Source organism: Helianthus annuus, chromosome 12, assembly GCF_002127325.2.
Source record: "Helianthus annuus cultivar XRQ/B chromosome 12, HanXRQr2.0-SUNRISE, whole genome shotgun sequence".
Classification (NCBI taxonomy): Eukaryota; Viridiplantae; Streptophyta; class Magnoliopsida; order Asterales; family Asteraceae; genus Helianthus; species Helianthus annuus.
The window spans coordinates 12,895,215-12,921,656 of NC_035444.2; the positions used below are offsets into that span (position 1 = coordinate 12,895,215).

At 33.8% G+C, this 26,442-nt stretch overlaps 2 protein-coding genes across 2 annotated transcripts; one reads left to right on the forward strand and one right to left on the reverse strand.

Annotated features, from left to right (window-relative positions):
* The first annotated feature begins 11,167 nt into the window (after positions 1-11,167).
* Positions 11,168-19,121, forward strand: LOC110894141 (mannosyl-oligosaccharide 1,2-alpha-mannosidase MNS1). The gene is made up of 14 exons (XM_022141329.2): positions 11,168-11,618; positions 13,501-13,548; positions 14,037-14,231; positions 14,315-14,427; positions 14,944-15,009; positions 15,154-15,325; positions 15,421-15,510; positions 16,047-16,171; positions 16,252-16,317; positions 16,405-16,513; positions 16,604-16,702; positions 17,792-17,872; positions 17,959-18,129; positions 18,653-19,121. Exons 1-14 carry the CDS (start codon positions 11,463-11,465, stop codon positions 18,896-18,898), a joined length of 1,737 nt encoding a protein of 578 aa, XP_021997021.1. The 5' UTR covers positions 11,168-11,462; the 3' UTR covers positions 18,899-19,121.
* A 3,485-nt stretch (positions 19,122-22,606) lies between these two features.
* On the reverse strand, positions 22,607-26,313 carry LOC110894142 (protein MANNAN SYNTHESIS-RELATED 2). Its single transcript, XM_022141330.2, has 6 exons — positions 26,053-26,313; positions 24,789-24,921; positions 24,636-24,706; positions 24,240-24,325; positions 23,196-23,766; positions 22,607-23,112 (listed from the first exon to the last, which is right to left on the reverse strand). The coding sequence occupies exons 1-6, from the start codon at positions 26,161-26,163 to the stop codon at positions 22,834-22,836; spliced, it is 1,251 nt and encodes a 416-aa protein (XP_021997022.1). The 5' UTR covers positions 26,164-26,313; the 3' UTR covers positions 22,607-22,833.
* Positions 26,314-26,442: the final 129 nt, after the last annotated feature.

The following is a 26,442-nucleotide window of genomic DNA, read 5'->3' on the forward strand; positions in this document are numbered from 1 at the left end:
AAATAAAAAAAACAATTACATTAAAATATATGTAACATAAATTAAAAAACATATCGGTATTGTATATTAAAATACAAATGAACATACCAATGGGACTTTTAAAGGACTTTTTGTCGTCTGTATGGTCTTCAACAATAGAACTAAATGGAGAGAAGTCGAATCCCCACTCAGAACCAACAGGTTCATCACAGACCGTAACTACTGCGTTGCTGTTTAGATTAATCTTGGTGGATTCATGAACATACTTCACTTTCTGTCGATTCTCGCCTAATGAAGGATTACGGATGAACAAACATTGCTTCTCCTTCAACAGTTGTTCATACTCTCTTGCAGTATTGGCTAAGACAAATGCTTGAACTTTCGTACCCTGATGTATAGAATAAGTAAAACAATTAAATCCAAATAAAAAACCTAAAATAATATGTATATGAAGTATCAGTATCAGTATAAACAATTATATGTAGACTTACTTCTTCGTCCATTAAAATCATATCATAGCAATAAACCTTTCGAGAATCATTGAAGGCTGCTCGACTCCATAGTCTGACAATGCGAACTTTGATGGTATAGTCATCCTGGTTGAGATTCAAATTTTTGAGCAACGTGATGGCTGGTTGTTCCATTCTACATAGCATGCAAAAAATGAAATAATTGAAAACCGTAATGTCATACATTTCAAATTTAAATTACTTAATAGAAACCAACATGAAAAACCGTATTGAATGTCAAAGAAAAGACATACATTGGTGTTGGATTGAATGCTGATGTTATTTAGAATGAAGAAATGAATCTGTGAATGAAAATGTATTTCGACGTTCTTATTTATGATAAGATATTATTTTTGGTAAATTGTTTTTCCTTAAATATATAAAGCAATAAGTAATTTGTATAACCATTAATTTAGTTGATTTGCAATGTATATTACCAATCAATATATTATTTTAAATATGATTCAATCATTACCGTATTTAATTATTCAATTTAAATTTCGGAAAAAAGTAAAGAAAATGTTGATACATAACGGAAATTGACATTAAAGTTAAAAAAAAATCACAATCATTACCATATTTATAATGTTATCATCTTTCATAACGTAAAACTACTAACATAATTATTTAAATAAATGAAAAAAAATTATTATATTAACTAATACATAACAAATAAAGTTAAAGTTAAACAATAACATGTAAGCATCAAAGTAGTAATATATTAAACTTACCAACAATATACCTTTCACGTCTTCTGTCATGAGCTAATGTTTTTATGCATGGTGTCAACGGGTAGAAAATAAAACCTTTAGGAGGATCAACTAAAAAAGGTGTTACTTTTGAAAATTCATTAAATACGATCTTTTTGTTTGTAGAGACAATGATATAGCCTTCATATCTTGGATATTCATGATAAATAAGATTTTCGGTTTTGAATTGGGACAGAGTATATAAACCACCAACCATCTTACTAAAGGGGTATAAGTTATAACACTTGATAGGCACAATTGCTACAATCTTCTGCCTCTAAACAAAGTCATGTAAAAGGATATTCAATAATTTATAGGTAAAAGTAATTTATAAGTCGAAAGTTTAGTAACCATCTTATCAAGTTACCTGTTGGTCGAGTAGCACAATAATCAATCTGTCTAAGTCTTTGTCATGCCATACAAATTCAAAGCTGACAAAGATAATAGAATACCATACACCATCTTCTTTAAAGTCAGAAAACAAATCAACGCATTCCACTTCTGTCGTTTCCTTCATTTAAAAAAGACATACTTTAAAAAAAAAAATAGCATAACAAAGACAAAAAATCTGGGAAAATGATACCAACACAACCAATGACATACATGAGAAAATGTAAAAGGAACATCTCTTATTAATAAACTTTCAACGACAAAAAAGGATAAAAACAGAAAAGTTCAAACACGGGCACCTTTAATAGGTTTTACGAAAAAACAAACAAACAATGCACAAATAAATGAAAACCAATGAGATGTTCAAAACATTCATAGTTGACACAAACTACTTTTCAACCTTGGGAATCCTTAATCCCACTGTGACACCATCATCATCGACAACCTCCTTGCCAGATTTACGGGGTTTTGTAGAGGACTGCGAAGACATCACATCATCATCATAGAGGCTGTCCAAATTCCGCTTCAGGTCGTTTTCTAGGACACGAATTGAGGTACCGTTTAGATCTTCGTCGGGTGTTTTAAAAATGTCTTTATTAAAATTTGAAACAGGTGTCTCATCGGCTTTCGTACGTGAGACAGAATCCTTAAAAAAGGGAAAACAAAAAACGAATCAACAAAAAAAAAAAAAAAAAACAATTTTTAACTAATAACCAGATAGAAATTACACACATTTACGGCGACCTCATCTGATGCTTTCATGTCCGAGCTAATAACATTCACACGCTCATCGTCGACAGGCTGAAATATGATATATAATAATAGTTATATAATATTTTAAAAAAATTAAAAAAAAAACATCAGTTCATAGGTTTTCAAGTACCTGAATGACATCAAAGATTTTATCAAGCTCGGCAATGACAGTTCGATTGTCTGTTAATTTTGAAACAGAGTAACCATCCGATTTGTGTTTTATGTTGAAAGGACTGATGGATATCTTGAATGCAAACTTCCGGTTGAGTAGAGCGTTGAGTTCTTGCGGAAAATGTCCTTCGTTAGCTAACTGTCGAGTAATATAAAGAACATAATAATTTAGTCAAATAGCGAATGTAAGGATAATTAACTAAGAATTGTCGACAGCTGTAAAACATAAGAACACATATAACGTACATCAAGGTTCTTATCCAACAACTGACTCGCGTTAACCTTCAACAGCTTAAGCACCTCACGCTCAAATAGGGTGAGCGTCACAATCCCTGTACAATCCTGAACACGTATCGGAACCCTGATCCTGAAACATGTTAATTATAAGTGACACAACAATAACGGAACGCATAAACATCAAAATAATCAATTGATATGTAAAGTAATAATACCTCGGAACGGAGTACACAGTCTTACTGTTACAGCCATCGTCCTTACACTCAAGAACCACAATTTCTTCAAAACCATCGGAACCATCTTCTTTTTCTTTTGAAATTGTTTTTGTGGTGACCGATCGATTACAATTTCTGCATGCATTGTAAAACCAAGAATCCTCGGAAGCAAAACTCTTTATAGTTCCGACAATAATTACAAACTTCTTCTGTACAAAATTATAGTACAAATGACGTGTTAATGCTATGTGAAGTAAAAAAACATTGAAAATGTTATACGTTTAGTACCTCGGAGATCTGATTTAAAGCTCCAATAGTACTGAACTCAAATTCCGAAAGATACTCTTCATTCGGATCTTTTATTCTGGATGCACTCAATCCAGAAAAGGTGGAAGACTTTTCGGGGGTAATGTTTGAGAGGAACCTAAAAACACCATAAATTTAACATTATTTATGAAGCCAGTATAAAAGTGTTGATATGGTGATGTTAAAACATACCTCTTCTTAAATGTTAAAATGTCATCAATTTCAGCGTTGATCAACACGCGAGTGACGGTGTAGAGATTTGAAACATAAACATACCCTGTTAGTAATCACAAAATTATAAAATTCATTATGATGTACAATTGATAACATCATATTGTCTAATTATAAGTACATTTTATGAAAACGTAGGATCATACCTCCCCAAAACCTGTATTTTCCGAATTGAACAATTACAACGACATTTTTTTCATTTTGGTTGTCCCTTTCAAAATCCAAAATCTGTTCAGCATAAGCATCCCAAAGAGTAACATATATTTGCTTCCCTCTATGGAAATTAATAAGAAAAAACAAAAAATTATAACAGGACTGAATGAGTTAGATATAGTTTGTAGAAAAATAAAGGATAACAAACTCTAAGTCCTGAAGCATGAATGTTAGCTTCTTTTCTTGTTTCCCGTCTCTGGTATCCTCTTTTAGATCATAAGGAAAACTCTTAACGACAAAACCAATTACGTCTACAAATAAAAAAAACAATTACATTAAAATATATGTAACATAAATTAAAAAACATATCGGTATTGTATATTAAAATACAAATGAACATACCAATGGGACTTTTAAAGGACTTTTTGTCGTCTGTATGGTCTTCAACAATAGAACTAAATGGAGAGAAGTCGAATCCCCACTCAGAACCAACAGGTTCATCACAGACCGTAACTACTGCGTTGCTGTTTAGATTAATCTTGGTGGATTCATGAACATACTTCACTTTCTGTCGATTCTCGCCTAATGAAGGATTACGGATGAACAAACATTGCTTCTCCTTCAACAGTTGTTCATACTCTCTTGCAGTATTGGCTAAGACAAATGCTTGAACTTTCGTACCCTGATGTATAGAATAAGTAAAACAATTAAATCCAAATAAAAAACCTAAAATAATATGTATATGAAGTATCAGTATCAGTATAAACAATTATATGTAGACTTACTTCTTCGTCCATTAAAATCATATCATAGCAATAAACCTTTCGAGAATCATTGAAGGCTGCTCGACTCCATAGTCTGACAATGCGAACTTTGATGGTATAGTCATCCTGGTTGAGATTCAAATTTTTGAGCAACGTGATGGCTGGTTGTTCCATTCTACATAGCATGCAAAAAATGAAATAATTGAAAACCGTAATGTCATACATTTCAAATTTAAATTACTTAATAGAAACCAACATGAAAAACCGTATTGAATGTCAAAGAAAAGACATACATTGGTGTTGGATTGAATGCTGATGTTATTTAGAATGAAGAAATGAATCTGTGAATGAAAATGTATTTCGACGTTCTTATTTATGATAAGATATTATTTTTGGTAAATTGTTTTTCCTTAAATATATAAAGCAATAAGTAATTTGTATAACCATTAATTTAGTTGATTTGCAATGTATATTACCAATCAATATATTATTTTAAATATGATTCAATCATTACCGTATTTAATTATTCAATTTAAATTTCGGAAAAAAGTAAAGAAAATGTTGATACATAACGGAAATTGACATTAAAGTTAAAAAAAAATCACAATCATTACCATATTTATAATGTTATCATCTTTCATTTTCAAGTTTCATTTACGAAAATTGGTAAAAAAACAAAATTAATTATTACCTTTAAATAACAATGCAGTGTACTTTGTAAACATAATGTAAATGTGAAAAAATTGTGATTACACTTACCTGATGGAGCAGTCCAATATAGGTTCTAGACGCCCACTGTAGTAACTGTAAATCAAATGTAACTATTAATATAAGAAAATAAAAAAAAATTAAATAAATCATTTCAAATGCTAATTACCAACTCGCCGACACATAAAACAAAAAAAAAAATGCTAACATTATATTTTCTCTTTTCACAGAGTAAACATATATTTGTTTCTGCCTCATTCGCAACATTAATACTCATACTCAAAATCCTATATATCATAACATCAATAGAATATATATTTTAACACATACATGAAATGCTTTTTTAGTAAAGTCTACCAATAAACAGAGCATAAATACTTTAACTATCTATTTATAAATCTGGAAATTTCGACCCGTTTAAAGGTATTTTATATAGAATTGGCAGTTTAAGGCAAACAGTAATATAGCAGTTGTAAAATGTGCTGTTAATGGTTGCACATTTAAAATTCGGAACGTAAAGAAATAATAAAATTATTGTAGTAATATTATAGGGTTTTATACTTTTAGGAAACCAAAATAATTATGTTACTCGTGTGGATGCTGGATGTACGTTCCAAACTCATGGTGAATAATTGCTATTTATTTTCAAATAATCAGGAATCTTGGTGTTAGTGTTAATCTTAGTATTAATATGTTAGTCTTAATATTGTTAACTGTTAATATTAGAATATATCTAGTTAATTGTATCCTTATTAGTAGTTTCTAGCTAACTTTTGATCCATCATACTTGTAATGGAAATAAAAAGTACAAAAAAACTAAGATTAAAGTTTTAAACACATGTCATATAGTTGTGAAAATAACAGCTGAGATATTAAATTAAAGTAATATAAAAAATTGAAATTCAAAACCAACACCAATGTCAAAACGAACAAAAATTCAAAGGCAAAATAAATGCCGTATTTGTCTTATCACTAATTGGTACGCTTAACGTAAGGTACAACCCTCTCAACAGTCAAAACCTGATCATTTTCATTAAAGGAAAAGTGAACCTGGTCGCAGACATTAATCATACCGGCTTTCATGAACTTTTTCCAAGAGGTCAACGCATATCGAAAAGCAACCTTCCCTTTTCTTTCACGTCTTTCACGTCTGGTACCGTTGGTAATCTGCAATGGCGGATCCAGATGCGAAAATCTAACGGTCAAATCTTTTAAACCTTCGTGAAGCCTAGCCATGCGTGAAACAGGATCAGGAATCCTCTGTATTGTTGTAAAAAACGAAAGATTAATGGTTATTACGTAAAATATGGACAATATTAGGTTTTTAAAAGTAATTAAAATAAGGTTAAAACTTACAAAATGATCTTCACCAGCCATACGAACAAACTTTTTTACACCGCCATTTATTTGTTCATCATCATCATCTTCAGCATCAAGAGGTGCAACCTCAGCCTGAAAATTAAATGCATAACATCAATTAAATTATATTGTAAAAAGTGTATAATTATTGTGAAATATGACACTTACCTCCTCGACATCTACATCTGAATATTTCATTTCAACCCCGTTTTTCCCAAAAACTTTTAAATGGAAAAAATTGCCAAAAGATTTTGTAAAAAACATAAAACAACCATCAATCAACCGTAACTGACTAACAATTACGTCAATACCAGCAGAAAAACCTACTTTTCCGTCAAATGTTTTAATTAGAACGTTAAACGTCATGTTGTCTGTAATAACAGTAGCTATTACATCATTTGACGAATAATCATAGTGTTTTGGCAGGATAGAATCTGGAATGACCTGTGGGGATGATATAACCAAATCAGCAATCAGTAAATCAGTAAATTTAATATAATTAAATTACTACATACTACAATTATAAAAATATAGCTATAAGTTATCTTACATAAAACTGAGATGATGGAGGGAGCAGAAACGTCCAAAAAGTCCCATGACTAACCCCATCAAGGAAAGAAGTTAACTTAAAAGTAGCGTAATCTATAGGATTAAATAGAACCAAACACCCAATGGTTAGTCGTAAATGGTCTACAACTTTGGACCAACCTTGAAAAAGGAATATCTTTCCTTTAGAGGCGCTTATTCCAACATTAAATTTTAGGCCATCTTCTGTGATTATATCAACATTCGTAGGACACTTATATTCACCCCAAAGTGTGAACGCAGCGTCATCGGGAATACACTGAAACAATAAAAAATGATTTATAATTATACTGAGAAAATATTAACAATAAAACATTAAGAAATTGTACTTAATATATACATATAAAGAAAAAAAAAGAAAATATAGTTATGAAATAATTTGTCATTTACCATAATAAATTCGTCTACTTTATTCATCTGCCTACAAAAACTGGGTAGTCTGAAACTGATTTATATATTACGATGTTAATCAAGTGTAACATGTAAAGGTTAGCATGAGAAATAAAAAATGAAAACAAAAGAGAGACTATACAAATGTAATACCTCGATGAACTGTCAGCCATAGATTAAACCTACAATAAGAGGTTACATAAACTTAGCACGTCAGATGATTCTTTTGTGAAAAATTAAACATTTATTCTACATCATAATATTTATGATCTACAATATCTCACAATAAAAAACAAAGTTACATTTATAAATGTCTAAGTGCATATATACATGCTTTTCCTTATAAATGAGTAATTGCATATATACAGTATACATACAAAACAGTATGGTCCATGTTCCGTTACAGTTTCAAACAATCATAACGCAAGATGTTTGTATATACAGTATACATACAAAACAGTATGGTCCATGTTCCGTTACAGTTTCAAACAATCATAATGCAAGATGTTTGTATTAGAATCCAATTTTTTAATGAATAATAAGTATACAGGCCTACATGATTCAATAAATATGTTGATCATTGACATACAGTTTCAATAAATCATTAGTCAAATATGAGCAATGTTTCGAAGTAATTTTTTTTGTATAAATGCATTATCTATATAGGTGGACGATTAAAAAAGATTAAGTTAAACTATTATACAACAAAAATATAAATCCATAAAAATTTAGAGTCAAAAATTTGCAGATCTTAATTCAACATTAAGTAAACCTATAAAATTAATAACAGAGGAATAACATATTAACAAATAAGTCCTAAGAAATTATACAACTTCATAATTTGATAAATATCAAAATCGACTAAAAAAATCAGATATATTCAAATCAGTATATTCAGTATATAAGCCAATAAAACTGTAATAACCTGTAGATCTGATTTCAAAATAAAAAAAGCCTAAAGTAAAATATTGAGAGCAAAGCAATACATAATCTGCAGATCTGATTTGAACATAAAGAAAAGATAAAATCAAATATTGAGGGCAAATCAATCCAAAATCAACAACGTAAGGTTACTTCTGATATTCAAATCAGATCTACACGATATCGAATATTGAATCAAAAGAACTATTAAAAAAACCCTAAAATTCGCAACAGATGATGTTCAATATAAAAAAAGAATACCATTTACTGATAATCGTACCTTGAATAAGTGTAGACAGATCGTTTGAATAACAAATCCTTGTGAACAAACAGATATGATTCTCAAATACTTTGCCCTAACAATCGATGAACAGAGACAGCAGAAGTGAAATGGTTTTATAGATTTAGGGATATTGAGATGAAAGATAATTAAACACGGTAATTGAAACATATTTTGGAAGATGATTCGAACCAAAATATGGAAAGTTGAAATCTGTTTCAAATGGTAATCAATTGAGAGGCGGTACAAATGAAAGAGATATTGGGAAGCGAAGAGATGGATTGCCGCCCAAAGCATATAGTTGTGCAATATGTAGATGACAGGTGGAAAATAGAGGTTTAAGTATATGACAAGTGGCAAAAGTTGTTTTGTTTTAATATATATAATAGATTATTGTTCAAATCAATCAGTTTTGCTCAAATCTATATTAATATACTGACTGGAGGTTAATGTTATAGACTAATACCATTGCAAGGTATGGGACTTGTTTCACATCGGTTGTATGGGCAACTGATGTGAGGTTTATATACCAAATAGGCTCTTTCACCCACTAGACTAGTCTTTTGGGTTGTGTTCTCCTGTTTGGTATGTAACATTTGTATCAGAGCCAGAACTCGGAGTGGTGGCCCACGGAGTGGTGGCCTGGAGAGAGCCAGCCGTGACCAACGAGCCTCGGAGTGGTGGCCTGGAAAGAGCCAGCCGTGACCAACGAGAACGTTGACCCTTAAGGAGGGTCGATTGTTATGGACTAATACCATTGCAAGGTATGAGACTTGTCCCACATCGGTTGTATGGGCAACTGATGTGGGGTTTATATACCAAATAGGCTCTCTCACTCACTAGACTAGTCTTTTGGGTTGTGTTCTCCTGTTTGGTACTTAACAGTCAAAAACAATAGGATTGCGACCCGCCGCAATGCGGCGGGGATTCTTTAGTTATAACTAAGTTGATCTAGGACCCGCACGTTATGTTAAACCTGTCAAACGGGGAAAAAAATAGACGATGTAAAACGTTCACCCACACACGCACGTTGCGTCGTGTTAACTCGCAAAATTCAGAACGAAACGTCGTCGTCATCATCATCATCATCATACTCAATATATCACACCAATAACAAAGCTAAGGTAGGGTCTGAGGAGGGTGAGATGTAGACTTACCTCTATCCCGTAGAAATAGAGAGGCTGCTTCCAATGAGACCCTCGGCTCGATAGTAGTTTTGCATCAAGCGTTGGACATAAGACACATAACACTCAGCAATTGAGACAAACTCCTATTAGTGCATGTACCCCCTTGTCTTTCGGCTATCAACGCCACCACATGATGCATAATTAACCATCCCTCTCTTTTAACGTTATTTTCAGGAAATTAGTAAAATAACATTAAAATTAGTGCACTTTCGCTTTTGCCCCTAAGCGCCCACACATATATACATTATATGGGCATACCGCAAGCGGGACATCAAAATTTAGAACGAAACATAAAAATGTTAAACCAAAGACGCACGTTGCGATGTGTTAAGTCACAAAATTTAGAACCAAGCATAAAGCAAAAAAATTGCGGAAAATGAAAACTATAAAGGATCAAAGTTGAAAGTAAAAAAGTTATGAGAATAGATTACAAAAGATAAAAAATTTCGGGTTAAAAGTAAAAAAAATAAATAGTTTTGGGTTAAAAGTAATTTATGAAATACTTTTGGGTGAAAAGTAAAAAAAAATCTTTTTTTTTTTGGAAAACACCAAAGCCAACGTTACGACAACCATATGTATAACCATTTTTTCTTTGAAAACCCCCCAAAACACACCCCGCGTTGCGGCGGGGCGTAAAACAGTGTGTCAAATAGTACTAATGTCACACAACCATCATCGACCACCAACACTGACTCGACCTCGGATATGCGTGTTGCGACGAACCTGTCAGACATGGAAAAATAGAGGTAAAAACGTTGAACCACACATGCACGTTGCGTCATATTAACTCGAAAAATTTAGAACTATACGTAAAACGAAAGATGAAAAGTATAAGTGGCAAAAATTGCGAAGTTAAATTGCAAATAATGAAAAGTTTTAGGTTAAAGTTAAAAAACAAATTATGTAGGGTTAAAATTGAAAAAGGTTAAAACTTTTTGGTTAAAAATAAAAAATGAACTTTTTTTTTCGAAAAACTTACAAAGCACAATGTATAAGTTATTATGCATAAAAATCTTACAAACTTATATATGACATAATTAATTTTAATCAATCACAGCTCAAACAATCCTTGTTTAGTTTCAAGGGGTGAGTAAATAACCCAAGTAACTGATTGCTCGGCTAGGTCATAATCATAACCGATTAACCAAAAGGGTTTATACCAAGAGTTAACCCAGGTTAATATAACTAACCCTTTCACATAAAACAAAAAGAAAAATATACCCCCTAACGACTTTATACCATAACCCACCCTCTACGCAAACACAAAACCCAGTTGGAAAGTTATAATAAGTCTTTCTTGTCCTCAACAAATCAAACCTCTCCAACGACTAATTCTAACAACTCATTCATCGTCTCGTCTCCCAGGATAAGACGACGACGTCGCGCCAAAAAACGGCCGGCCAGATCTATCCATTCCACCCGGTTCAAATCCTATCTTCAATATGCGAAACCCTGATTTCATTCTGTCACACCATCACTATTACTGACTGACCGGTTGTTGTACCATATTTTTTTTAATAAAAACACACACACACACACGCATAGTATACAGAATAATAATAATAATAATAATTAATGGCGAGAACCAGATCCTCTTCGTCAATCCGGTGGAGATACTTGAACCCGGTTTATTACTTGAAGCGGCCCACACGTCTTGCACTGCTTTTTATCGCCTTCGTCTTCGTCTCGTTCATTGTGTGGGATCGTCAGACGCTTGTGCGTGAACATGAGGTATTGTTTACATGTGTGTTATTCAATTTTGTTGAATGTTGTTGGATGATGATATGATATGGTTTTAGCAATAGTCAACTATGGTCAACTGTAGTCAACTATGCAGTTATTGGTTCAGATTAGGGTTGATGGTGCGTTCATTTTGTGGAATGTCATGGAATTGAAATTTGCACTTTGTAACGTATTTAGTTCCTAACTTGGACCACCTGAAACCGTTAGATTTGTTGGCTGGGGACTAAATGTGTTACAAAGTGCAAACCACAGAGACTATTCGTGTACTTTACTATTTTTTATTGGATTGGGTGTTCATCGAATCGAATATCGAATTTTCGAATTATTCGAATCGAATTGTTCGAATAATTTTTATTTTTCCTTGAATTCGTATTCGATTCGAATTCGATTAAAACCTATCGAATTCGATTCGAATTCGTATTCGAATAAAAAACCCAATTCGTATTCGATTCGTATTCGATTAAAGTTTCGAATTCGAATCGAATTCGATTTAATTCAGATTCTTTAAAACATGTAAAAAACTATCAAAATGAAACATAAACTTTAAAGCAGCCATAAAGCACGATATCACATTAAAAAGTTACAAATAAAGTACCACAAATCTAAAATTCAAAACGAGAAGTCGGGAATAATCATTCTACATTACAAGTTAATATTTTTATTGTTAGAAATCTATTGATAGATATTTAGGTTTTACTTATGGGTCATGTTGTGGGTTTGGTAATGGGTAATTTTAATACTTGGAAAAAATTTTGAAAATAATTTATTGTATAGCTTAATAAAAGTTATATATGTATTATATATATAAATAATAAATAAAAATGTATAATTTTTATTCGAATTTCGAATCGAATCGAATTTGAAATTATAAATTCGTATTCGATTCGTATTCGATTTACTTGACTCGAATTGAATCGAATTCGAATTCTTATAATCGAAATGAATTCTTGATAATCGAATCGAATTTAAACGAATTTCGAATTTTTCGAATTCGAAACGAATCCTGAACACCCCTATTTATGGAAGACATAAAAATCATTATTGGTAGATTTCTTATGTCATATTAGTTGCTGAAATGTGCTGGTAAAAAATTGCTCTATTTTTGTGGCTTAACCAACAACAGTGGCTATTTTCTAAATTCTGGTAGATTAATATGGATACATGTTTTTTTATGAGTAATTGGCAGCTGTGATTCAGTTTTATGAGTCAAGTCATATGGATACATGCATTTTCATGCACAATATCCTGAATAGTTTCTGAAAATTAGGGCTTGAGACCTGACTGAAAGGGTTAGAAATGCAAACTACTCGCTCTATTACACGAACAAACGAACAATCAAACGTAGCTCGTAAGATCCCAGTACGGGGAGGGTGAGATAAGGGCAAACCTTTCCTCTATCCACTATCTAGGAGATAGAGAGGGTGTGCGGTGCACCCAATGAGACCCTGGCTAAAAAATCTTTTCTTTTTTGTTTATTTTGACATGTAGAGTATAAAAATACAAAGAATTAATTACTGTTTTCGTCCCTGTGGTTTGTCAAAAATCACTATTTCAGTCCATTAGTTTAAAAATTGCGATTTCAGTCCATGTGGTTTCACTTTCGTAACCATTTCAGTCCCTGTTGTTTCACTTTTGTAACCATTTCAATCCATTATTCTGTTAAGTACAGGGACTGAAATGGTTACGAAGTGGACTGAAATGGTTACGAAAGTGAAACCACAGGGACTGAAATCACAATTTTTAAACTAATGGACTGAAATAGTGATTTTTGACAAACCATAGGGACGAAAACAGTAATTAACTCAAATAAAAATAACATAAAGTTTACATGGTCCGTTTCATATATTTACAAATTTTTGTTGGTTGACAGGAAGAGATCTTAATGTTGAAAGAAGAAGTGGAACATTTGCAAATTGAGGTACTGTATTTTCATTTTATCTCAAGATCCATACGGCTTCAAAATTCACTTTTAATACTTCTTTCCGGCGCCGTTTACCTTACGCTTTCTTTATTCCCATGCTCGCTAAGTAGTCATTGAGGGGTCTTTTTTTTTTAATCAGAAGTGACGCATTAGGAAATGCTGCAATCTTCTTTGTGAAAGTATGATCTTTTTCTTTGAAGTGTTCCTGTATATAATAAAACTATGTTCTACGAGGCCTAGTAAATATCTTTTCTCAAATTTTAAAGCTTGGTTTTGAGTTTCAAAACCTATTTGAGTAGATAACGAGAGTGTGCTAAAAGATTTGGTCAAGTTCCTGTAAAGTCTTCTTGTTTTTTGGGAGAAATAACGGCTACATTTTTTTATGACTGATCAAATATGAAATGACGATTGATACTTCAGTTCATAGAATTCCTCTCAGTTAAGCTAAATCATTAGTTAACTACAAATGTATCGCCTTCTTGCAGCTAGAAGAGTTAAAGCATGACGGTGACGTTTCAGTCAAAAAGTTAAATACTAGAACCAAAAGAGCTGATATAACTAAGACAGATGATCTTTCCACCGATCCCATCGAAGCTCAGAGACGAGAAAAAGTCAAAGACGCTATGCTTCATGCATGGACCTCATATGAAAAATACGCTTGGGGCCATGATGAGCTTCAGGTATATCATTATCTCATGTCGTTTTAATATTTTTTCCCAATAGTTAAAAGATGTTAATTTTTATTAATATTTTGTTTGGTTAGCCCCAATCAAAGAACGGTGTGGATAGCTTTGGTGGACTTGGTGCAACTTTAATCGACTCTCTTGATACTTTGTATATAATGGGCCTGGACGAGCAGTTTCAAAGGGCTAAAGAGTATGACCCATTATCTATATTCATTTAATTAAGAGTAAAATGCCATTTCCGTCCCTGAGGTTCGGCCAGTTTTGCGACTTTTGTCCAAAGGTTTGTTTTTCCGCATCTGGATCCAAAAGGTTTGAAATCTCGCCATTTTCATCCGGCTCGTTAACTCCATCCATTTTCTCCGTTAAGTCAGGGGCATTTCCGTCTTTTTTGTTAACTTAAAGGCAATTTGGTCTTTGTTTACTTTATGTAAAAAGACTGAATACCCTTGAAAAAGACCGGATTGCCCTTTAAGTTAACATAAAAGATGGAAATAAGTGGATGGAGTTAACAAGACGAATGAAAATGGCAAGATTTCAAATCTTTTGGATCCAGATGCGGAAAAACAAACCTTTGGACGAAAGTTGGAACACTAGCCAGACCTCAGGGACGAAAATTGCATTTTACTCTTTAATTAATTGCTTACATTCCATAAACTTTATTTTTTTTTAACATTACACAATGTACACCTATGTAACTTGTTTTTAGGTGGGTGGCAAACTCGTTGGACTTCAACAAAAGCTATGATGCCAGCGTGTTTGAGACGACCATAAGGTTGCTTTTTAAGGTTTAATATGTCATTTTCACTGTATATATGTGGTCCTTTTGTAGCATAAGGAATTACGGACAATATAGTAATTATTATACGATGAGGCACCTAATCATTTAACTTTTACTATATATATAAATCTACAACAGGGTTGTTGGTGGGCTTCTGAGTGCATATGATTTATCCGGAGATAACGTCTTTCTTGAAAAAGCGAAAGACATAGCCGATAGGCTGCTGCCAGCATGGAATACACCTTCTGGTATCCCTTACAATTTTATCAATTTGGTTCATGGTAATGCGCATAACCCTGGTTGGACAGGGGTAAGTTCGTAACTTTGTCAACGATTTTTCTCAGTTTGATGCATATTTGACCTCGGGTTTGACTTTTCTATTGTATATTATGTTTTGTCACTCAGGGTGATAGTATTCTGGCGGATTCTGGGACAGAGCAACTTGAGTTTATCGCACTAACACAAAGGACCGGCGATCCAAAGTATCAAATGACGGTACGTGATTTCGCTTCTTTGTGTCGTGTATCGTTATATCATAAAACTAGGTTAGGATCCCGAGTATTACACGGGTAACGGGTTGACTAAATGTAATTTTATATATATAGTAATAAGAAAAGTAATGTCTTTAAAAATCCGTGTATTGCACAGGCTAAATAAAATAAAACATAATCTCATAACACATACACTCATCAATATATGTTTTGAAACAAAATAAACTTTGATGTGACAGTTGTATATTCTGTTAGATTAATTTTAGTGAACATAATTTTGAACTTAATGGTATTTTGAGACTTAAACAGAAGCTTCTAAGTAGAAAAAATAAGTTTATTTGGAAATTCATAATTAATATTATATTAAATTTATTTGGTTAGTGATATAATAACTATTAATAATTAAAAAATAAGTATCCATAATTAAATATGAGAGAGAGGTGGAAAAAACAAAAATAGGATGTCTTATATAGTATAGATATAGATATAGATGGGCTGCTAAACGGTCATGAATTATAATATTGTGAATTGATGTTTCAGGTAGAGAACGTTATTTTGGTGTTAAACAAGACGTTTCCTGCTGACGGATTGCTCCCAATTTATATAAATCCCCATAGAGGAACGGCATCGCATTCTACCATTACTTTTGGGGCCATGGGGGACAGGTACCGATTAATTTCTTAACAGTTTAATTTTGCATGCTATTGGTGTTTTGATTTCAATCACAATTTAATTTCGGATGCAGTTTTTATGAGTATTTACTTAAAGTTTGGATACAAGGAAACAAAACTTCAGTGGTAAAACATTATAGGTGAGATATATTCTATTATCAAAATACGAAAATATGTTCTTTGGGTGATTAAAACTGATTCTGATTGCAATTGGAATATCAAACCAGAGAAATGTGGGAAACATCAATGACAGGTTTATTGAGCTTGGTCCGTAAGACTGCACCGTCATCTTTTACGTATATTTCTGAAAAAATAGGAAATTCTTTGATTGACAAGGTAATGTGTAGATACCAAATTGTCAAAATATAACATAAAATTTGTGTTTTGTTAAAATTCTATAGATTTATGTTCTGATGATGCGTGCAGATGGATGAGTTAGCGTGCTTTGCACCAGGAATGATAGCGTTAGGATCATCTGGTTACGATCCTGATGAGTCCTCGAAATTCTTAAATTTGGCAGAAGAGGTATTCTATACTTACTTAAAAGACAAAGTCGATGGGGATACCCACCGGCTTTGCCTTTCGCCCCTAAAGTTTTATATAATTGCATTTCAAGTCCTTTAGTTTTGCTGTGGCCCTTTCACTTTTGAAGTAATCAATTTTAGTCCCTTATCTAACTTTACTATTCTTCTACTTTAACAATTGACATTTTTAGCCCGTAGCTTTTTATTAATTTAAATTTCCTTCGACAACATTCATTCGTTAATTTCTTTTGTTTACCAATATCATTTTTTTACTTAAAAAAACTATTTATCCGTGCATATTTTTATATACGTATCCGTATAAATTTAAGGGTGTCTACGTTTCGACATAAACTTTTTCTGTAAACAAGTTAGGTCAAATATAACACGTTTTCGTTTAAAAAACCATTTTTACGTGCATATTTTTATGTATGCGTCTTTATCAATTCGAGTTGGTCTACATCTGGATATACTTTTTTTTTATTATAACACGTTTTCTTACTTATGTTATGTACGTTTTTATAAATTTTGTTCCGAACAGAGTGGAGTCAAATTGTGGTTTCTTTTTTTTTCCTTTTTTTTCAAAGCTTTAATTCATCCTATAGAATAAGTTATGATTGTACGAGAAAGATTCAATTTACTTTACGTTGTGATCCAATCGCAATACTTATATAGGTTACATTGAGTTCAATCAGATATGTCGAAACACGCGTTTTCATATGCTTAACGCATTACCTAACACTTGAACAAATCTATTCGATACTTGCGACGTCCTCGCGCCGCAACGCGCGCGGGCCTTATTACTAGTTGTTTTAATAAAACAATAAGCATTCTTTTAAAACCGTATTTAATTTTAGAGTAAAGTACGCGGACGGTCCCTGTGGTTGACCAAAATTTTGGATTTGGTTCCTAGCTTTCTAAAAGTACACGGATGGTCCCTGAGGTTTGTATTTTTCAAAAGCTGGGGCCAAATCCAAAATTTTGGTTAACCATAGGGATCATCCGTGCACTTTACTCTTTATTTTAAGTGTTCGACTTTTGCCTATTGACAATCTTTATACAATATTGACTGGAACTAATTCTCTGAATGTAGCTGGCTTTTACATGCTATAACTTTTATCAGTCTACACCGACAAAGTTGGCTGGAGAAAATTATTTCTTCCATTCGGGGCAGGTTAGTTTTATGCTTCATTTTTATTTTCTAAATTTTACGGAGATTTTTTATTTATTTATTTTTTTAAATTGTACATAATATCATAGGACATGACTGTGGGTACATCATGGAACATACTGAGGCCAGAGACAGTAGAGTCGCTCTTTTATCTCTGGCGTTTAACCGGTAACAAAACATATCAAGAATGGGGATGGAACATATTTCTAGCATTCGAAGAGAATTCCCGTGTAGACTCAGGATATGTGGGGCTCAAGGATGTAAGTCCTATTCAAAATACTGTTTTTTTAATGATGATTTGTATAATTATATTAGAGTAAAATGCCATTTCCGTACCTGAGGTTTGGCCAGTTTTGCGACTTTCGTCCAAAGGTTTGTTTTTTCGCATCTAGATTTTGGGTTCAAATCTTGCTATTTTCATCCGGCTCGTTAACTCCATCCATTTTTCTCCGTTAAGTCAGAGGTGTTTTCGTCTTTTTTGTTAACTTAAAGGGCAATTCAGCCTTTTTCACTTTATGTAAAAAGACCGAATACCGCTGAAAAAGTCAGAATTGCCCTTTAAGTTAACAAAAAAGACGGAAATGCCCCTGACTTAACAGAGAAAAATGGATGGAGTTAACGAGCCGGATGAAAATGGCAAGATTTCAAACCTTTTGGATCCAGATGCAAAAAAACAAACATTCGGACGTAACTCGCAAAACTGCCCAAACCGCAGGGACGAAATGACATTTTACTCATTATATATTAAAATGACATTTTACTCGTTATATATTATGTTTTCAGGTTAATACGGGTGTGAAAGACAACATGATGCAAAGCTTCTTTCTTGCGGAAACACTGAAATATCTGTATCTTTTATTTTCGCCTCCGTCAGTTATATCATTGGACGAGTGGGTGTTTAACACAGAAGCACACCCTCTGAAAATCGTTCCTCGTTTTGCTCCTGGGGAGGAACAAAAACCTCGTATTAGAGTACGCACTAGGAAAGAAGGTCGTTTTCGGGGGTTTAGTAACTCTGCTAATCCGTGATATGTTCCATATCCCCATTCTTGATATATATATATATGTATGTGTGTGTTGCTTGTTGTGATGTTTGGCTGGCTGGTTGTTCTACATTCTAATAACTTGGTAGGTAAGTAGTTGAGATTTTTGGCCCAGTTAATTCATAGATTCATGAAAAATGTATATTGGACATTACTTTTAGACAAAGGAATGATGATGCCATCTGAGTTTTTACAGAGGTTAGATAAAATCTTAGCATGTTAGTTACTTTTTTGAAAATTTGATGGTATGATTTGAGGCGGCTGCTGCTGATGAGGTTACTTGAACCATGATTTGAAGCAGAGGCGTCTCTGAGAATTCACATACTCTGTTCGAGCTTGAAAAAATATGCTCTTCCTTTATGTTTTGTTATTATTTAAAAAAAAGAGTAAATTACGTTTTTGGCCCCTATGGTTATATCACTTTACTATATTAGTCCAAAATAAGAATTTTTAACATATCTGCCCCCATGGTCTCTATAACTAACCATTTTGGCCCCTAAGTCTAGAGATCATGGGGGCCAAAATGGTTAGTTATAGAGACCATGGGGGCCAAAATGGTTAGACTTAGGAGCCAAAATGTTTAGTTATAGAGACTATATGGACAAATATGTTAAAAATTCTTATTTTGGACTAATATAGTAAAAGTGATATAACCACAGGGGCCAAAAACGTAATTTACTCTAAAAAAATCAAATTAGTATTGGGTTCAATAAACCTAAGAGTAAATTACGTTTTTGGCCCATGTGGTTATATCACTTTTACTATATTAGCCCAAAATAAGAATCTTTAACATATCTACCCCCATGGTCTCTATAACTAACCATTTTGGCCCCTAAGTCTAACCATTTTGGCCCCCATAGTCTCTATAACTAACCATTTTGGCCCCCATGATCTCTAGACTTAAGGGCCAAAATGGTTAGTTATAGAGACCATAGGGGCAGATATGTTAAAAATTCTTATTTTGGGCAAATATAGTAAAAATGATATAACCATAGGGGCCAAAAACGTAATTTACTCTAAACCTAATTTCAAGTGGGCTAAATTGTAAACAATAAAAAATGATTTGTAAATGGGCCTATATTGGAAGTGGTATGTGTTTACTATTTAGAAAAAATAACATATATGTATCGGATTTTTCTTTTAAATCGCATGTCACTCGAAATCGCGGGCCTTGTGCGGAGGTCCTCCCCGCACACCATCAAAGCCTCCCATGATTTGAAGGCTTATCAATTGAATTAGTTGTGTGAGTTAGCCATTAAAAATCAATTAAATTAGCTCTTAAGGGTCTCACTTTTAGTGGTTTGACTAAAGTAACATTTTTAGGGTCCAAGTTTTAAAAATTTCATCTTTTGAGATATGTGGTTTTTAGTTTGTAACATTTTTTTTCAAACATTAACTTATGTTGGAAAACTTTGTTCAGTTCATGTAAAATGACTATTTTATCCTTTACAAGTTGCTTAAAGTATTTATGCAATTCACCCAAAATTGTAAGAACAAAAGAAACCTCAACCCCATTTAAATTAGTTCTTCAAATATGCAGAAGGTAAGATTTAGGGTTAACTACACAAATAGTTTGTGGGTTTGGAAAATGTATAAATGATTGAGATCTGACCTTAAAAAGTTGCATTTTTGAAATATGTAGTTTTTTATTCGTAACATGTTTGGGTTCTAACGTTAACTTTCTCTCCGTATATGTTACTATATTTAAAATATCATTTTACCTTTTTTGACAATATTCATGGATTATTAATGTAATTCACTTCATTAGTAACAAGAAAATTCTGGCTAGTAAACCCTTTAAATGTCGACAACATCGCTATGTATGTGACCCAGTGTGATCTCTCTCTCATCAACCAATCATCAAAATCTACAATCACACCTTCAAACCTACCGCTTGAAATATTTTTTTATAATGAACTATTTAGTTTTTCATGTCATGTAAATAAATATAACAAATTCTTAAATATGTTCATAAATTTATAAATATATACAGCTTTATATATATATATAGGGGGCTGCTAGAATGAGAACCACCTCGAGTTGTAAGAACCGCGAGAACTACACCCCACGGAGCGCCGTTCGCCATGATTTTTTTTTTACAAGTAGATGTGTGTATTATAAACACAGCCGTAAAAAATCATGGCGAACGGCGCTCCGTGGGGTGTAGTTTTTTACACCACAAGTTTGGTGTTTTTTAATTTTTTTTCTTTTTTCTTTTTTTTTTCACCAAACTTGTGGTGTAAAAAACTACACCCCACGGAGCGCCGTTCGCCATGATTTTTTACGGCTGTGTTTATAATATACACATCTACTTGTAAAAAAAAAATCATGGCGAACGGCGCTCCGTGGGGTGTAGTTCTCGCGGTTCTTACAACTCGAGGTGGTTCTCATTCTAGCGGCTCCCTATATATATATATATGTGTGTGTGTGTGTATTCAAGTTCTTATATTTTGTTAAAAAGGTTAAAACATAGCTTACTTTTATTTTAAACATAAAAAACCAAAGAGTTAAACATAAAAAACAGAATTAAGACTTCTTTTTACAGAAATTTTGGAAGGGAGGCATACTTGAACGTCTTTTAGCTCATCCAACACCATAGATTTTCGCTTGTCATTCAGCTGCAGACGGACCCAGTATAGCGTTCGTCACCCGTCATGCTGGCTCATAGCCTCGCCATGCTGAACTCACGACTTGTCGCTCACTAAGCCAAACACTTACCAAAAGAACCGTAGACCAACATGTGTTGAAACCAGAAGAACATAGCATATAACATTCAACCAAAACAACCAGCCAATAAAATAATTCCTGTTCAAACTTCCTTCCTTTGGTATAGATAACCGTTTGAGTGAATTGCAAGTTTTGTCCTTTATCTTTAGGGCACTTTGCAGGCGGTGTCCTTTATGTTTAAAGTTGACGAGTTTTGTCCTTTATGTATTAAAATCAAGCACGTTTTACCCTTTGAGCCTAACCCAGTCAGTTTTCCCAGTTAAGTCCCCTCACGTGCATGTCATGTGAGGGGTAGTTCAGTCATTTAATGTACACCCTGAATCTTTACCCCCAAATTAAATAGTCCCAAACCCTAATTCTTCCCCATTTCTCCAAATCGTTCATCTTCAACATTCCTTCATATCTCTATTAAGCGTTCCTTCTGCTGCTGTTATTTATGAATGTGCTGGCACACTCGTGTCTTTATCATTTGCTCCTACTGCAATTAAGGCTGCAGCCAATACCTACTGCCAGCTACTACTCTCTCAAAGTGACAACAATGTCAAACTTATTGGGGAAGAATTATGGGTTTGGGACTATTTAATTTGAAGGAATGTTGAAGATGAACGATTTGGAGAAATGGGGAAGAATTAGGGTTTGGGACTATTTAATTTGGGGGTAAAGATTCAGGGTGTACATTAAATGACTGAACTACCCCTCACATGACATGCACGTGAGGGGACTTAACTGGGAAAACTGACTGGGTTAGGCTCAAAGGGTAAAACGTGCTTGATTTTAATACATAAAGGACAAAACTCGTCAACTTTAAACATAAAGGACACCGCCTGCAAAGTGCCCTAAAGATAAAGGACAAAACTTGCAATTCACTCTAACAGTTTGAATTTAAACCTTTGATTAGTTAAAAAATTTGGGCCTAAATTGATAAATAAGGACTTTTATACAATTTTTTTTCGGAGATAATCAGATGTATCTTGATAAATATTGCTCTCCAATAATTCATAGTATCAAAGATTACATATAAACACTAACACATGATTTATCTTTTCTCACTCTCTTCAGAGCTCCTTTTTGCATAAATATATCAAAATCAATCTAACAAAACAAAAAAATAGTAAAATACAACCAATCTAAACCCCCATTACAAGCACTTATTCCATATGCAAAGGGTATTGTATCGTACTGTATTGTATCATTCTAGCAGAAACATGAATACGCCATGTGGGTCTTCTTCGATACATATCTCGAAATATAATTTCCCAGTTCAGAACCAGCGGATGCAGAATCGTCAGGAACCACTATTTTAGTCTTCCCTGAACCTATTCTTTTACCTGCAACATTTGCGTAAAACAACCCCGAAATTGCGGGCACGAACACATCACTCTCTGAACATACGTAAAAGTCGATCACTTTTTCATACTCCGATGAATCCGATCCCAAAAACTTCTGCTTCTTATCCATCGGCATAATCAATTCCTGCCCAAAAATAAAAAAAAAATAAAAAAAATGGTTAATTAATTACGCCAAAATGAGTAATCGACCATTTAATCTCTTTATACCTTTGTGTAAGTTTTCGGGAAGAGATCTTTCAATGAATCAAGACTGTTATCCCACCTAGATTGGGTCAAATAAACGGCACTGTTTTTATCAAACCCTAACTTCTTTAAGAACAACGCGATCTCGTCTGGGCCGTAACATTTTTTCGAACCCTGGCAACCCTTTTGATCCAGCATATCGAGCCTCAAGTCGACTGCAACAAACTCACTGTCTGACTTGCGGCTCAACGTTTTGAGCCGTTCAACGATCGAGTCAACCACTTCGCGAACCTCTGGTTGTAGCTCAAGTGATCCGAACATCGCTAAACATCCGACTGAATTTCTCTCTTCGTTTTCGGGTGTGCGGGTCCTTTTCATGTTCACAGAAGGGAAGTAAGTTGCTAACCTTACGTTTCCTTTGGTTTTAAACACGGGTTCGATGTTGTTTGCGATGTATTCTTCGGTTACTCGATTTGGAATTCTTAAAACAGCGAGATCTTTTGTTGATAATTCGGAAGGTTGGGATTTTACTACTTTTACCACTCCGTCTAGACTACTTACGAACTTTTCAATGTCGTAAATATCTCCAAAGTTCCTGGAAGACGCATAATTTGACTTTTAAATATCAGCAAATTGATTATTAGATTATTTTAGAGTGTGACAATCAATCTTTGTTTAAAAGTATGTTATATAAACTGATTATTGAGTAAAGTATACGGATAGTCCCTATGGTTTTCCAAAATTTTGGATATGGTCCCTCACTTTTCAAAAGTACACATATGGTCCCTGTGGTTTGCACTTTGTAACGCATTTAGTCCCCAGCCAACATATCTAAAGGTTTCAGGTGGTCCAAGTTAGGGACTAAATGCGTTACAAAGTGCAAACCACAGGGACCGTCGATGTACTTTTGGAAAAATTTGGGGACTAAATGCAATACAAAGTGCAATCCACCGGGACCATCTGTGTACTTTTGGAAAGCTAGGGACCAAATCTAAAACTTTGGAGAACCACTGGGACTATAACCATTTTAAAGCGAAATCTGAAACTAACGGTTGTGACGCTACTAACCTCCAATCGCCAGGCTGGCTTCCCCTAATGTCCGGAATCACAAGCGTTGCCTTGAGGTATCTTGCCACTACTACTGCATCTGTAATCTGAAATTTATAATCACAAACGCCATGGTTAAGATGAAACTAAATACAAATCAAAACAAAAAGGCTGCAATACTTTATTACTACTGCAAAGTATAGAAGGGGCGGGGAAGGGCGCCCGACCCCCCGAACTTTTCGCTCAGAAGTGTTATATATTTAGTTTTCGTATAGAAATTTTTGGGTATAAACGTTTTCGACCCCCGGTTCTATAGAAATTTTTTGGTATATACGTTTTCGACCCCCTGTCATTCGGGTCAAGCTTCGCCACTGAATCACCACGGTTAAGATTATATCAAACACTTAGTTTCTATACCTGAGAAACATGATATTCAGGTCCATTGGTTAATGAGAATGTGACAAACCCTTTAGATTCTTCTGGTTCTTCTGTTTACCAAATTAAAAGCAATTCAAGTTAGAAACATATATATGAAACATAAATAGCAAAATAGAGATCTGTTTCACTGACCTAAAATTGACTTAGACCAACAAGGTCTAAGAACAGCACCTCCCTCCTTCCATGTACCGTCGTTACTGACTGCAAAGTTCTTCTCCGAGTCGGTGTTGTCGTCGAAACTCTGGCTGAATCCGGCATGATTCACCTACATATTGAAAAAAATCAAAAGAACTGAAAAATTACAGGTGAATAACAATGTCCTAATATTCAAACTACAGATAATAACTAACAAAAACTTACAGATAAATACTAAAATAAATCATAATAATTGTGTACCGAATCTATAGGCATGTACCGGTTCGGTACCCTACCAATACTGGTACCGAAAATACCAAAGTTAAATTGTGTTATAAACACTTGGATGAGATCGGTACCCTACAGTACTGGTAACGAAAATACAGATACCAAATTTTGGGAATATTGGGTACCGAATATAAAATTTAGGTACTGAAATACCGTACCGAATCTATCATTATAGACGTATGGTACCAGTTTAGTATGGTACCGATACTCCTTGATAATTGGGTACTGAATTTATAGACATGGTACCGGTTCGGTACCTTACCAGTACCGGTACCGAAAATAACAAAGTTAAATTGTGTTATAAACACTTGGATGAGATCGGTACCCTACATTACCCGTACCGAAAATACAGATACCGAATTTTAGGAAAATTTGGTACCGAATATAAAATCTGGTACCGAAATACCGTACCGAATCTATTGGTATGGATGTACGGTACCGGTTCAGGATGGTACCGATACTTGTTGCAAAATGCTCAGCTCTATGTCAGTGCCAGTGTCGGTACCAGTTCAGTACTGTACCAAAAATACCGACACCGAATTTCTGAAAAATGTCAGTGCCAGTGTCTTGGTACCAGTTCAGTATTGTACCAAAAATACCGACACCGAACTTCTGAAAAATGTCAGTGCCAGTGTCTTGGTACCAGTTCAGTTCAGTACTGTACCAAAAATACTGACACCGAATTTCTGAAAAATGTCAGTGCCAGTGTCTCGGTACCCGTTCAGTACTAGTGTACCAAAAATACCGACACCGAATTTCTGAAAAAACAGGTACCGAATCTATTAATATTGTATACCAAATGCTGATCATTTATGAATTAGTGACAATTGACCTCAATTAAGTAAATACTGTCTGCAATGCTACAATTAGTAATCAAATTCGACGTAATTAAAACAGATTAACAGAATCAATCCAAATTAGGTTAAAATTCAACAGATTGTACAAGAAAAGAAAGAGTGATGAAGAAGCATACGTTATGAGAGATTGGAGCATCAATGTGTTCACGTTTAATCATGTCGGCAAGCATTAAAAACATGGTGAGTGTAAGTACACCTGCAACTATCTGTCTCGGATCTATTGCCATTTTTCTCAGATCCGGAAACAGTGACGATAGTCAATGTAGATGTGTGATTGCTAGGGTTTTATAGCAATAACATTAATATATGAAAATAAAAGTGAAATAAAAAGACAGGGTAGAAATGCAGGTTGAGTGTAGATACATATAAGAAGAACAAGGGGATCTGTGAATGGAAATGGTGGCAGTTGTTCACATGATGTAATTGCACTTTATGCCCTTTATGTTTTTGTCAAGATGTAAATCCTTACCATAACTTTTTAATTTTAAATTTAGGGTTGTAAATTA